General features: G+C 35.1%; 1 protein-coding gene across 1 annotated transcript in view; it reads left to right on the top strand.

The window, feature by feature from the left end:
* Positions 1–14,067, top strand: part of LOC121379117 (dynein beta chain, ciliary-like) — a 63,257-nt gene that overhangs the window by 30,636 nt on the left and 18,554 nt on the right. Inside the window, exons 26-39 of the mRNA XM_041507593.1 lie at positions 429–691; positions 992–1,130; positions 1,615–1,707; positions 3,029–3,223; positions 3,549–3,759; positions 4,269–4,545; positions 5,792–6,074; positions 6,375–6,548; positions 7,676–7,981; positions 8,406–8,573; positions 9,368–9,607; positions 11,035–11,196; positions 11,729–12,352; positions 13,387–13,548. Of these exons, the coding sequence (XP_041363527.1) occupies positions 429–691; positions 992–1,130; positions 1,615–1,707; positions 3,029–3,223; positions 3,549–3,759; positions 4,269–4,545; positions 5,792–6,074; positions 6,375–6,548; positions 7,676–7,981; positions 8,406–8,573; positions 9,368–9,607; positions 11,035–11,196; positions 11,729–12,352; positions 13,387–13,548 (3,297 nt within the window). The remainder of the gene's footprint in view (positions 1–428; positions 692–991; positions 1,131–1,614; positions 1,708–3,028; positions 3,224–3,548; positions 3,760–4,268; positions 4,546–5,791; positions 6,075–6,374; positions 6,549–7,675; positions 7,982–8,405; positions 8,574–9,367; positions 9,608–11,034; positions 11,197–11,728; positions 12,353–13,386; positions 13,549–14,067) is intronic.

Raw genomic sequence — 14,067 nt, 5'->3', positions numbered from 1 at the left:
AAAAATCAAAACAAAAACCACCATTTTGAAAAAAAATCTTTTTTCTTTAATTATATTTCCGTTTCCGGTGAGTGTCGTGTGCAAAACGGCGGGAAATATGAATTGGGGAATGCACTGTATACAGTGTACAGTATATCTCGCCTGCAGTAGTCAGAAGGTTAATGGAACACTGTTCAATTGACTTTATTTTGGACTAATATATTATTTAAGTTGTTTGAACAGTATTGATAATGTGAAAAATATGGATGTTTAATTTGTGTGTATGCACACTTGCATACTTGTGTGGGTCTGTGTGTGTATGTTTTTATAAAATAAAAAGCATCGAAATAAATGCCTATTTGTTAATTAATTTTAGTGTAAAATTCTACGTCAGTTTATATCATATGAATAAGCAATAAACCCTGAACATTTTTTATTTTTTTTATTAGTCAATTGGAAACATCTACAAAGGTTTAGCCCAGTCTGGATCATGGGGTTGTTTTGATGAGTTCAACAGAATTGCAGTGGAGGTATTGTCAGTGGTTGCAGTACAGGTGAAATGTATTCAGGATGCCATCCGGGACAAAAAGAAAGAGTTCAACTTCTTGGGAGAGGTCATTAAACTCCGACCAGAAGTGGGCATTTTCATCACCATGAACCCAGGTTATGCTGGACGAACAGAACTGCCAGAAAATCTTAAAGCTCTCTTCAGGTGTGAATCTTACAGCTTTCACTGTAGAGCTTGAAATGGCATCTAAACTTTCTCAATAAGTTGGTAACTCCACCAAACATTTTTAGACTGTTGACAGACTAAAACAAAATACAAGCTATTTACACCTGAATTTTTTTTTTTATAGTGTCCTATAGTAAATGTATATAGATTTTTTGTTACTGATGCTTATGTCAAAATTATTTGTGGAGGACAATAGTTTTTTTTTGTGTGTTACTTAATAAAAATCCTCTTTATGTTTGGAGTTCTTAAGGATTCTTATATGTTTCTTTTTCATTGTAGACCATGTGCTATGGTTGTTCCTGACTTTGAAATGATTTGTGAAATCATGTTGGTGTCTGAGGGTTTCCTTGATTCCCGGCTGTTGGCTCGCAAGTTCATCACACTGTACACACTCTGCAAGGAACTTCTTTCCAAACAGGCATGCATTATAGTTTATTATTAATGAGGATTAGTCATTTGTTTGAGACAAAATAGTTCTCAAATTTGTTATGGTAGTATACATTTTTTATGAATTATCAAATTTATTTAAGTGAAGATGTAGTTGGTGTGGTTTTGTCTGTGACTCTTTTATTATTATTATTTAAATGTTTTCAATGTATCATTTGAGCTGCTGATATTGGGGCTCATTATTTTGCACTCCATGTTTTCTCCATTGTTCTGTTTGCGTATTGGTTATACAACTTTAAATAAAAGAATTGGAAAGATTTTTTTTTAATTTCAAAACTATTCTGGGCTCAGATAAAATGTTTGTGACTCAAATGCTGGGAATATTAGAAAGCTTATAATTAACTATACACTTTGTGTATGACTATTTTAGTAGTGAATAAAATGTTTGTTATTCAAAAACCATTGTGGGACTATTTGAAATGTGTTGTATGATATTATTTCTTTTACTATTCCAGGACCACTATGACTGGGGTCTTCGTGCCATCAAGTCTGTACTTGTTGTCGCTGGTTCCCTCAAGAGAAGTGATAGAGGAAGGCCAGAAGATCAGGTTTATTTTACTTTCTCTTTAGATATAATTATAATGAAAAAAAGAAAATTGTTATTTAACCTTTAGACTACTGGATTAATTTTTGACAAAAATCATGTTGAGTGGGTACAAGTTTATAATTTTTACTCACATATATTCACTAAAATAATTTATAAATACATAAAATAAAGTTCATATTTGAATCGGTAAGTATTATTTTCATAGGTTTTTCTAATTTTTATGATATTTTCGATCAGTTAATGTTGACTAAAATTAGGCAAAAATAATTTGAAAAAGCCACGTTTATTTACTGGCATTTGTGGCCAGCTGTCCAGTATTTATGTCTGTTATTTCCGATAACTGGTTTTCTGACCAGAATTTTTAAAATAAAAAACAATGTGTGATTCATCTCCCAATATTTGGTGATTTTCCGTCGTTCGTAAAACGATCAAATTTATAATCAAATTAGTTGTCACAATCACTTATCGATCCCTGAAAATGACCGCGACGTGCCACCATTGTTGTCAAGCGAAAATACTTGCCGAAACCCAGGAAGCTGAGTTGTCTTCTGTTTCCTGTTAATATTTTTAGAAATGTTTGTTTTATTCATCTCTATGGTAAATGTTTTTAAGTAGATGATATTGATTGGATTGGATTTATGCAGATGTTTTGATTCAACATTTTCCCAAATGACACCTGTTGTTCTTGTGCAGGAAACAAAATTTTAAAAAGTTTAATTTCAAAGATAAACTACTCTTCGATTTGTTTTGTCAATTAAAGCTTTTTAATAATTTTATTTGTGCCCTGTAAAATTAATATAATAATAGTAAATATTTGCATTTATTATTGGTATTGATGGTAAATCTGGTTAGTTTAAATTTATTGCTTATTATATGCTTTCTTGGTACTCCAGATGAAAGATTTAACTCATGGATATCAGTTTTTTGGTGTATATCTGTAGCAAAAAAACTATCTACAGGTGATCAATAAATTAAAATATAATTGGATTAACTAGTATTCTTTCAAAAATGCATGTTTTAAAGTTAAAAATTTATATTTGCACATTTCATATTGTTTGTATGGTCTCTACACAATAGGAATTTCTCCAATATACTTTTTTTTTTAAATATTTTTTTTATAACTTTATTTTTTCTTGACCATTCACTTGTTGACAAATGTCAACCCATGCAAATGGAGGAGACATAGGTCATTACAGTAATTATATACACAGGTTATACACACATAATGTAATTACTACTTTATAGGCAAGATTAATTAAAATTATATATTCACAAGGACCTGGATTTTAACAGTAGACTTTAACAATATATGACCTGTCCAGGTTTTGATGAGAGCCTTGCGTGATTTCAACATCCCCAAGATCATTCTGGATGACATGCCAGTATTCATGGGTCTGATCGGCGATCTGTTCCCGTCACTCGACGTACCACGTAAGCGAAACATGGACTTTGAGAAACACATCAAACAGGCTACACTAGACCAGAAGCTGCAGCCAGAAGACAACTTCATTCTCAAGGTGTGTGATAAAATCACAATTAAAAGTATGAGTTTCATATGTGATAATGATTTGGATACCATCTTGATTATCTTATGGTGTTGGTTTTTCATCAGTTATAGTTTTCATACATAGAACTTGCAATTCTATGGAATGAAATTCTAAATAATCGGACAGTATGACTGAAAACACCAGCAGTAATATGTATTGATTAATTTAATTAATTTGTACATAAAACTTCTTTTATTATTTAACTACATAAGACTAACAAGAAATATAGCTAAGTTATGCTAGAGCCAGCTTCTGTTTTAACTTCAATCTAATGTGTTACTATTTCCCTGTGCAGATTGTTCAGCTTGAAGAGTTGTTTGAGGTGCGTCACTCTGTGTTTTTGCTGGGAGGTGCTGGCACCGGGAAGAGTAAAGTGTGGAACACACTGATTCGCACATACAGGAATCTGCAACGCAAACCTGTGGCTATTGATCTTGATCCCAAAGCTGTGACAAATGATGAGCTGTTTGGTGTGATCAACCCATCAACCAGAGAATGGAAAGACGGTAATTTTTTCATACCACTTGGAAGATAGAACATATTTCTTTTAATATTTCCTATGTAACCTGACCTCTGACCTACAGCACTCCCCCTAGTGCCATAGATTGGCTCAAATATCACAACTGCCAGTGTGATAGGGGCATTCTATTCTGGTAAATTGATAGATGCATTCTTCTTTCTCTGGAGTGCCAAAGGCAGGAGAAACAAAAGTGGAGAAGCTGCGTGGGCCTTAACCCCAGAGATCAGGTTGATTCATCTATGTTCATCCATCTCTTCTATCCAGAGTAAATTACCCATGGTTACTAAACTTAATTGCTGGGAAATATTTCTAATTCTGGTAAGACTATTCCTTGACGCAGGTTTGCCTTTTCTGATAAATCATTACTGTGTATAAATTAAATAACATATTCTCAAAAGATAAAATGTTCTCGGCTGCCATTCAATTAACAACAACCTTTCTGTTTCTTCTCTATTTCTCTATTTCTAATTTGGTCACACTTTCTCTGCTTTTCAGGTTTGTTTTCAGTGATTATGCGAGATCTAGCCAACGTGAGTGGAGATGGTCCAAAGTGGATTGTGCTGGATGGAGACATAGATCCCATGTGGATTGAGTCACTTAATACTGTCATGGATGACAATAAAGTGTTGACCCTGGCCTCCAATGAGCGGATCCCGCTGACACCATCCATGCGGCTGCTGTTCGAGATCAGTCACCTGAGGACAGCAACACCAGCCACTGTGTCACGGGCGGGCATCCTCTTCGTCAACGCACAGGACTTGGGATGGAATCCGTACGTTTTTCTCTTTCAGAGTACTTATTGTTGCAGGTGGTTTGTTTGTTTGTTTTGTTTAATGACACCACTAGTGCACATTGATTAATTAATCATCGGCTATTGGATGTGAAACATTTGATAATTCTGACTCTTGAGTCATCAGGAAACCTGCTACATTTGTTTTCTAATACAGCAAGGGATCTTTTTATATGCACTTTCCCACAGACAGGATAGCACATACCACGACCTTTGATATACCAGTCATGGTGCACTTGCTGAAACGAGAATGTTGCAGGTGGTAGACAAGCCTTTATTTGAACATTTCTTTTCATACATTCACCTAACCTTTGGTCTGACATTTGCTTTGGTACCAAGGTAACCAATTGTTTGGTTACATGAAATATATTTGTGTAATCCAGTCAGTTACCTAAAACTTGCCTTGACCGTACATTTTAATGACAGTATTTCCAACTGATGTTACTGTTATTTAAGCAAAATAAATTTATTGCAGATAATTAATGAAGAGTTTCTTTGAACCACATACGTGATAAAGTGACTTTCACAATGGGTAATGGTTCATCACATAATCTAATGACGGTTCATGTGAATTTATATTTGCACAACCAACACATGAACAAAACAACGATTCATATAAAATATTGTACCCTGATAACATTACAATATTTGGTCAGTAGAAAAAAAAGATGGAGAAGAAACCTATTGCCATAAGCCAATCCTAGTAGGTAATTTTTTATATAAAAGTGTCTTTGATATACCAGTTGGGTGGCAATGGGTGGAGCAGGAAAAAAACAACTGAGAGTGCATTAAAGGGGGTCATTCCCATGACCCATCACACCGTCGAGTGAATGCTCTACCATTGAGCTACCACTTGCCATGTCAATGTTATATTTATCAGATATATATAATATATGCAGTGTGTGTTGAGGTATTCATCCCAATATATATGAAAGGTCCAAGGGAATAACCTATGATGTCCAAACAGATAGTCAGTATTATAAAGGTGTGTATCAAGGTCACAATGACACAAACCTATAATTATTATATATAGGACATTAAGAGTTGATGCTAAAGGATTCATGCTTTGGAATAAATAGTCCATGACTGCAGAGTTATAAACTTTAAAATTCAATAATATTACATTACCAAAAGTGTGAGATCACAGGTTATTCCCTTGGACCTATGTTATGCTGTGTTTCATGTTTGCATATCAGATGTGTTTAGAGTGTGTTGTGGTATTCATCAGGTACGTTCAGAGTTGGATTGACACTCGTGAAGTGCAGTCGGAGCGAGCCAACCTGACCATTCTGTTTGACAAGTACGTCCCGAGCCTGCTGGAGACGATGCGTCACCGCTTCAAGAAGATCACTCCTGTGGCCGAGGTCTCTCACATACAGATGCTTTGTTACCTGCTCGAGGGTCTGCTCACAGTGGACAACACCCCCCCAGACTGCCCTAAGGAGCTTTATGAGCTATACTTTGTGTTCGCCTGTGTCTGGGCCTTCGGAGGAGTCATGTTCCAGGATCAGGTAAATCATTCATTGAATGTGTTTGGTTAAAAATTAATGTTCAGTGCAAATATTTTGCCTTTTTTTTGTTAGAAAACCCCAAGACTTTTTTTTTAGGCAGGTATTTCTAGAAATCTGATATCTCTACCTTATTGATGAGATTTAAACGTATAATTTTCATAATTTATTTTTATTTGAGAATGTAAACGGACAGAGTATTGTTGTAGTGAGGTCTATGATTTAATTTATTTAATCAAACGGAACAAATGTTTCGATTGTGAATACTAATTTTAAACTTGTTTGTATGCTTCTCTTTGTCAGCTCACAGATCATCGTATTGAGTTCACCAAATGGTGGGTTACAGAGTACAAGACCATCAAGTTTCCATCCACTGGCACAGTCTTTGATTATTTCATCGACCCAGAGACAAAGAAGTTTGAACCTTGGACCAAGAGAATTCCCAAATTTGAGTTTGATCCTGATCTTCCACTACAGGCTAGTACTTTTCCCTTGCTTTTGTAAGAGCATTGTTATGTCCATTAACATTAAAATATAAACACAGACATCATGCTTGTTTGTCAAGGGTGAAAATAACAATCATTTCAATAACTGATCAAAGTATGATATGTCACAAGATTGTTTTACAATCCTTGTTAGATTAGGAAAGTCACTTTGCATACTTTTTATATTGCTTACATGATTATTATCCCCTCGCGATGAGTCGTCAAGGAGATATAGCATCTTGCCTGTACGTATGCATGTCACCGCTCTAGCGACTTTCTTTCTATAGGATCATGATGTCTTGAACCAGTTAGTATTTTTACCCCCTGCATTAAAGGTCAAGGTCACTGTTACAAAAAAACCCAAAACAATGTCACCACTCGTGCAATTTTCATAAAACTTTAAATATAGGAATAGGATCCTGTTATCGTGAATGAGTTCACGTTTCACACCGCATTGAAGCTGAATATCATTATTACTAAAAATAGATATATAACATAACCACTCTAGTGACTTTCATTTCTCATCCAATTTTCACGAAAGTTCAAATATAGGAATAGGATCATGATATTGTGAATGAATCGTACTAAAACTAAAAATACAACATTGCCATTCTAGCAACTTCTTTTCACAGCCTATTTTTATGAAACTTCAAATACAGGAATAGGATCATGATCTTGATCCAAGTTTGCAGTTCACCTGTCTGAATCAAAGGTCAAGTACACTATTATTAGAAATAGAAATAAGACTTCAGTGCTCTGGTGATACCATTTCTTACCTGATTTTTATGAAACTTGACATACAGGAATAGGATGATTCAACAGTGAGGGGATTTGCAGCATTTCTGATGCCTTGTTTTATTAATGTATGTATTGACTATGGGCAGCATTTATATAATATTTTTAACTTTTAAACATTTTGTGAGAATCATCAGAAAGATTATGCTTAAGAAAATCCTAAACCTGGTTTGAGTGATTACTGTGCCATTAATGTTGCTGTGAGATGATTGGTTTTATTAACAAAAGTGTTATTTGTTTTTTTTAATAATAAAACTAACGATACTCCAGTTCTTTATTTTGCTATTTATTAAAAAATTTTTTTATTTTCTTTGGTGATTTTAGGCAGCTCTGGTTTATACTGCTGAAACAATCCGTGTGAAGTACTTCTTGGACATGCTGGTTACCCTCAAGAAACCCATCATGCTTGTTGGCAATGCTGGTACTGGCAAGACTGTGTTGATGCAAGACAAACTGAACAGTTTATCTGATGAGTTCATGGTGACCAATGTACCATTCAATTTCTACACGACATCAGAGATGCTGCAAGGGATTCTTGAAAAACCACTGGAGAAGAAAGCTGGCCGAAACTACGGACCACCTGGCAATCGCAGGCTAATCTACTTTGTTGATGACATGAACATGCCAGAGGTATATATATATCTGTTTGTACTTGTAATTTTTCTTCTTTTCTTGTTTTTTTTTTTTCAACTTGTGTAGCATAAAAGCCAGATTAATAAAAAGCTAAACATTTTTATTCTTGCTCGAAGCATAATTTTCCCCAAATTGGTAATATTTTTTGTGGCATTTTATGACCCCCTTATAAGTCAAACCCTTAAGTTATAAAATAATATTTTGATGAAAAACATTTGACTTATGGGCGAAGATATATGGTATTTATATTTGATATGCCCACTGCACAGTTATATCAATTTGATATTTGGCAATCGTAGCATACTTTGATAAAAAAAAAAAAAAGATTTTAAACTTGGGGAAAACCCTGAGTCAACACTTTTAACTTAATCCATTTGCATTCAGTTAAAATTAATTAACTTATTGTTTGAAATAATGTCAGGTTGACAAGTACTTCACTGTGCAGCCGCACACTCTGATACGACAGCACATTGACCATGGCCATTGGTATGACCGGCACAAGCTGACGATGAAGGATGTCCACAACACCCAGTATGTGTCCTGTATGAACCCCACCGCTGGCAGCTTCACCATTGATTCCCGATTGCAGGTAAGCTGAGTATACATACACAGAATATTGCTGGCATATGTGTTTCATGAGGCAGGATTTTGCTCAGTCGGTTGAGTGCTTGCCTGAGGTGCTTGCATTGGAGGATTGAATCAGCTGATTGTTTTTTCTCTCGTTCCAACCAGTGCAGCACAACTGGTTATCAGCGGTCGTATGTGCTTTCGTGTCTTTGGGAAAGTGCATATAAAAGATCCCTTTCTATTAATGGGAAAATGTAGTGGGTTTCCTCTGTTAACTACGTGTCAGAATGACCAAATGTTTGACATCCATTAGCCAATGATTAATTAATCAATGTACCCTAGTGGTGTCATTAAACAAACAAACTTTATGTGTTCCATGTGATTTATGCTTAATTATAATTTTCTTGACATAGTATAATTACATTTGAACATGTAGGCTGTTAAGAATTGAAATTTGTATAAACTGTTAATGTGTTATGCCGACAGAAAAATAAATAAATTAGGTTACCAATTTCATTTAGGTTAACCTGTTATGACCATGTAAATGATGTTCTAAATTTACTATGCAAATGGAAAATTGGTTACACAAAACTAGACAATTGTATGCAAAATTTCCAGAGACATTTAAAGGTATATAATGATGCATGCAAATCAGTGTGCTCTAGTGGTGTCGTTAAACAACCCAAACTTTTTAATGGTGTATGCAGAATATTTATTGTATTATGTTTGATATGAGTTTTGTTAGGTTATTTGTTTGTTGCCATGATACAACACCATGCACACAAAATAATGTTTCTGTTTGGAATTGTTTTTCAGCGCCACTTCTGTGTGTTTGCTATGAGCTTCCCCAACCAAGATGCTTTGTCTACCATTTACACCAGCATTTTGTCTCAGCATCTGGCATTTTCAAGCTTCCCTGCTGCGGTTCAGAAGTTTTCACACAATTTGGTGGCTGGAGCATTGGCACTACACTCAAAAGTGTCTGTAACCTTCCTGCCAACTGCTGTCAAATTCCACTATGTCTTCAATCTGAGAGATCTCTCCAACATCTTTCAGGTATTTGTGATAGAAATGAAAATTTCAGTTTAACTGAAGAAAAACAATACAGGGTATATTTTTGACAATATAGTTGATTTCTTTAATTACAACCTTGCACAGAGCAATGCAGTGTAAAAGCTGTTGAACAAATATATTATTAACACTTTTATCAATTTTGTTTGAAAATTTGGGGACAGATTTGTTTTCTTATGAAATGCACAAAATAAATGCTTATTAAACAAACTTTGTATCTTTTATTATATTACTACACAAATATTTGTTTTATTGTAGTAAACCTTTTTGACTTTTAACCTTCAGACTACTGAAATTTTTGACAAAAAACATGTTGAATGGGTACAAGTTTATGTCCAGAATGTTTTTTAAAAATGAACAATATAAGTTGTAGAAGCATCACGAGGGGTATATGGCTTTTTATGTACCCTCTGTGTGTTCTTTTACACCGAGCCGAAGGCGAGGGGGTAAAAGAGCACACAGAGGGTACATAAAAAGCCATATACCCCGAGAGATGCTTCTACAACGAATTTATCTTGCCGACATGTTAAACCATATAGCCAAATAATCAAAATAACACCAGACAATAACTGTTAACAATTTAGTAACGGAGCCGTACCATGCGGACGCGAACGAAACCACTTGCCAGTGACGAAAAATAGTTCCATCGATAAACGAGTTTTTAACTTCAAATGTTTGTAATACGAAATTGTCTGAAACTGATATTAATAAAATAAATTAAAAACTGTATTTATTTATAATCTAATTATTGCTTTAGCATTAACTGAAGTGGCTGGAAACTGTTGGAAATTACAGACGGGGTATAAGAGAATTTGGCTCCGCCCACAGGGGGGTATAAGGGATTTGTCCAATGGCAAACAACCAATGAGATTAAAGAATTTTACTTGAAGGCGAGATAATGATTCATATCCCAATATTTGGTGATTTTCATTGTTGGTAAAACAATCAACTTTATTATCAGATTAGCTGTCACAATCAGCTATCAATTCCTCAAAATGACCTAAGTCCTACTATTGTTGTGTAGCAAAAATACTTTCCGAAATTCTCAGTTATTTTCCATTGAAAAACGAAAAAATAAAGCTGCCATACTCTCAGTTAATCTATTTCCTGTGGTCTATTATTATTTTCTGTGGTTGCTGTGTGCAAAACGGAGGGGGAAAATACGATTTGGGGACTGCACTGTATACAATACAATTTGTCGACTTGTGTGACGTCGTGTGAGAGATCTCGCCTGCAGTAGTCAGAAGGTTAAAATAAAACTCAAATTTCATATATCTCTGAGACTTACATAACTTGACACGGTTTTGCTTTCTTTTTTTTAACTAACACTTAAACCAGCAAGCTAAGATCTAGTCTAAGATAATTGACATCAAAAGTTTTGTCATTATTTTAACTGGTTGTTATGTTTTTAGGGCATATTGTTTGCTGGCCCAGAGTGTGCAAGAACTCCTGCCGAACTGGTGCGGATGTATCTGCATGAATCTGAGCGCGTTTACAAGGACAAGCTGGTAGAACTCACTGATATGGAGACTTTTGAAAGACTGCAGAAGGAAATGGTCAAGAAGATTTTTGAGGTTTGAGCTCATTTTATTCCAAATATTCTAAGGGGAGTGCGTGCATGCATATATTGGCAAAAGGTAGACAACATCAGTTTATACAGTAATTTATTACCTAAAATCACTATTCTGCCAAAATAATATGTTGCCAAAAGCTAAACCATATCATTTTATGAATAATTTGTCTCAAAATCATTATTGTAAGAGATTTAAATTTCTCTAGAAGGTACTGCCAGACAATATCAGTTTATGAGGATATGCTTACGCACTATGCTTTCATCTTCCCACCCTAACCCTATTCCTACAAAACATAGATGTCTTCCATATACAACCATCATATTTAGCTTGTTGTGTAGACAAACAAATTATTGTTACTAAAAATAGCAATATTTTATTTAATTACAGTAACATTAATTTCAAGGAATATCTTCCAATCATTTCTCAAATTGGATTAAAACTTACATTTTTTAAATTTTATTGTTTTTGTTGGAAGCATATCCAATGTCAACAGCTTATTAATTTGTACTTTTGGTTATTTGTTTTCCTACAGGACATTGATGAAACGGTTGTTTACCGCAAACCTCTTCTGTACTGTCACTTTACATCGGGTATCGGTGAACCCAAATACCTTCCTGTTGAAACCTGGGAGTCCATCAACAAAATTCTCTTGGAGGCACTGGACAATTACAATGAACTGAATGCAGCGATGAATCTTGTCCTCTTTGAAGATGCCATGATGCACATCTGCCGAATAAACAGAATTCTGGAAGCCCCTCGAGGCAATGCACTTCTCATTGGTGTTGGTGGTAGTGGCAAGCAGAGTCTTTCCCGACTGGCCGCGTTCATCAGTAGCTTGGATGTGTTTCAGATTACGCTGCGTAAAGGCTATGGCATTCCCGACCTCAAAGCCGATCTCAATCTGCTTTACATGAAGGCCGGCCTGAAAAACATTGGCATCGTCTTCCTCATGACAGACGCCCAGGTTGCAGATGAACAGTTTCTTGTTTTGATTAATGACTTGTTGGCGTCAGGTGAGATTCCTGACCTCTTCCAAGACGACGAAATTGAAAATATAATCAATGGCGTCCGGAATGAAGTTAAAGGAGAAGGCATGGAGGATACCCGAGAAAATTGTTGGAGATTTTTCATTGACCGTGTTCGAAGAATGCTGAAGGTAAATGTTTCAGTTTTGCTGATGTAATGTGCATAATGTAAAATTAAGAATCGATATTGCAAGCAATTTTTGAAATTTCACAGGATGGCTGTAAATACATATCATTTAACTGCTTGTTACGACATTGTTTTTGTTTTTCTAAAGAACTTTCCTGTTTATAAAGTAACCATTTTGGAAAAAAAGCCACCTTGACAATTTACCTGTCATTCTGTTTGGGGTTTTTCTTTTCCTGTCAGAAGACATTGAAATATCTCTATTAAGGGGGATGGTTTCAGTATAAATTACATGCTTTTGAACTTCATGTTCAGAAGTTATGGTAGTTCAGTGAGTCAATAATTATAATTTTTGTTCATTTGGAATACAAACATTTTTATGCACAGCTGACAATGCAAATGGGTACACAAGAGAACTAACTGAAGACTTATTTAGTTCACCAAAGTCTTGAAATAGTTATTTGTTATTTACTAAATAAATCCTGCTCATGGGGATTTTTTGTTTTAAATGCATATACATACCTGTATTTGTCATTATGAAGTTTTCTAAGGGAATCAAACCAGTTCAGCTAAATTTTTAAATACAACATCCTACATAGTCATTTGAAAATAATACAGTGCAAACTAATAAAACAAATTTAGTTGATATACATTTGTGATTGTAACACATTATTTCATTGGATTGTATAGTTTTTAATTTTAAATAATTCATTTGATCCAACAATTTGGTACATGACACTGGTGTTCATATATATATATATATATATATATACACACACACACACACACACACACACACACACACACACACACACACATATATATACATGTTTGTACAATTTTTTTTTTTTTTTTAAAGATTGTTTAATTTACCAGCATTTGTCATGATGAATTTTACTTGTAGAATGTAGGAAATTGCATTTAACACCCTTGTAGAAACCTGAGTGCTCCAAACCCTCGATCTCAACCCTCAACGATCTTGTGCCCTCCCCTGCATAATATCTCACACCTGAGATATCTGATGTATTCTTTTTCATCCAGGTTGTTTTGTGTTTCTCACCTGTTGGCTCCACCCTCAGAGTCAGAAGTCGCAAGTTCCCTGCCGTCACAAACTGCACATCCATTGACTGGTTCCACGAGTGGCCCGAGACGGCGCTCAAATCTGTCAGTGCAAGATTTCTGGAAGATGTGGAGCTCATTGATGTAAGTCACCAGTGGTGTTTATCTTACAGCCAGGGTAGGGAATAGTTTGACTACAGACTGGTAGGTACAGGTTCGCAGCCCAGTACCGGCTCCAACTCAGAGCGAGTTCTTAAGGGCTCAATGGTTAGGTGTAAGGCCACTACACCCTCTTCTCTCTCACTAAACACTAACCAACTAACAATTAACCCACTGTCCTGGACAGACATCCCAGATAACTGAGGTGTGTGCTCAGGACAGTGTGCTTGAACCTTAATTGGATATAAGCACGAAAATAAGTTGAAATGAATGAATGCTACACAGGTTTAAGAGATTGCTACAAAACTTTAAAACATTAAATACTATTTGTTAGTGATATTTCAAATTGAAAGCAACCATCGCTATTAAAAGTTCAGAAACAAAGTATTACCTGCAACACGTTATCTTTGAAATTTAACTTGAAGCCCATGACAGACTTTGGGGACTTTTGGTATCATTTCATATAAACTATGAAGTTTCATTTTAAATTAAAATATAAAATGA

This window comes from Gigantopelta aegis, chromosome 8 (genome assembly GCF_016097555.1).
Source record: "Gigantopelta aegis isolate Gae_Host chromosome 8, Gae_host_genome, whole genome shotgun sequence".
Lineage (NCBI taxonomy): Eukaryota > Metazoa > Mollusca > Gastropoda > Neomphalida > Peltospiridae > Gigantopelta > Gigantopelta aegis.
The sequence above is the reverse complement of the archived record's forward strand: the minus strand, read 5'-3'. Positions and strand labels throughout refer to the sequence as shown.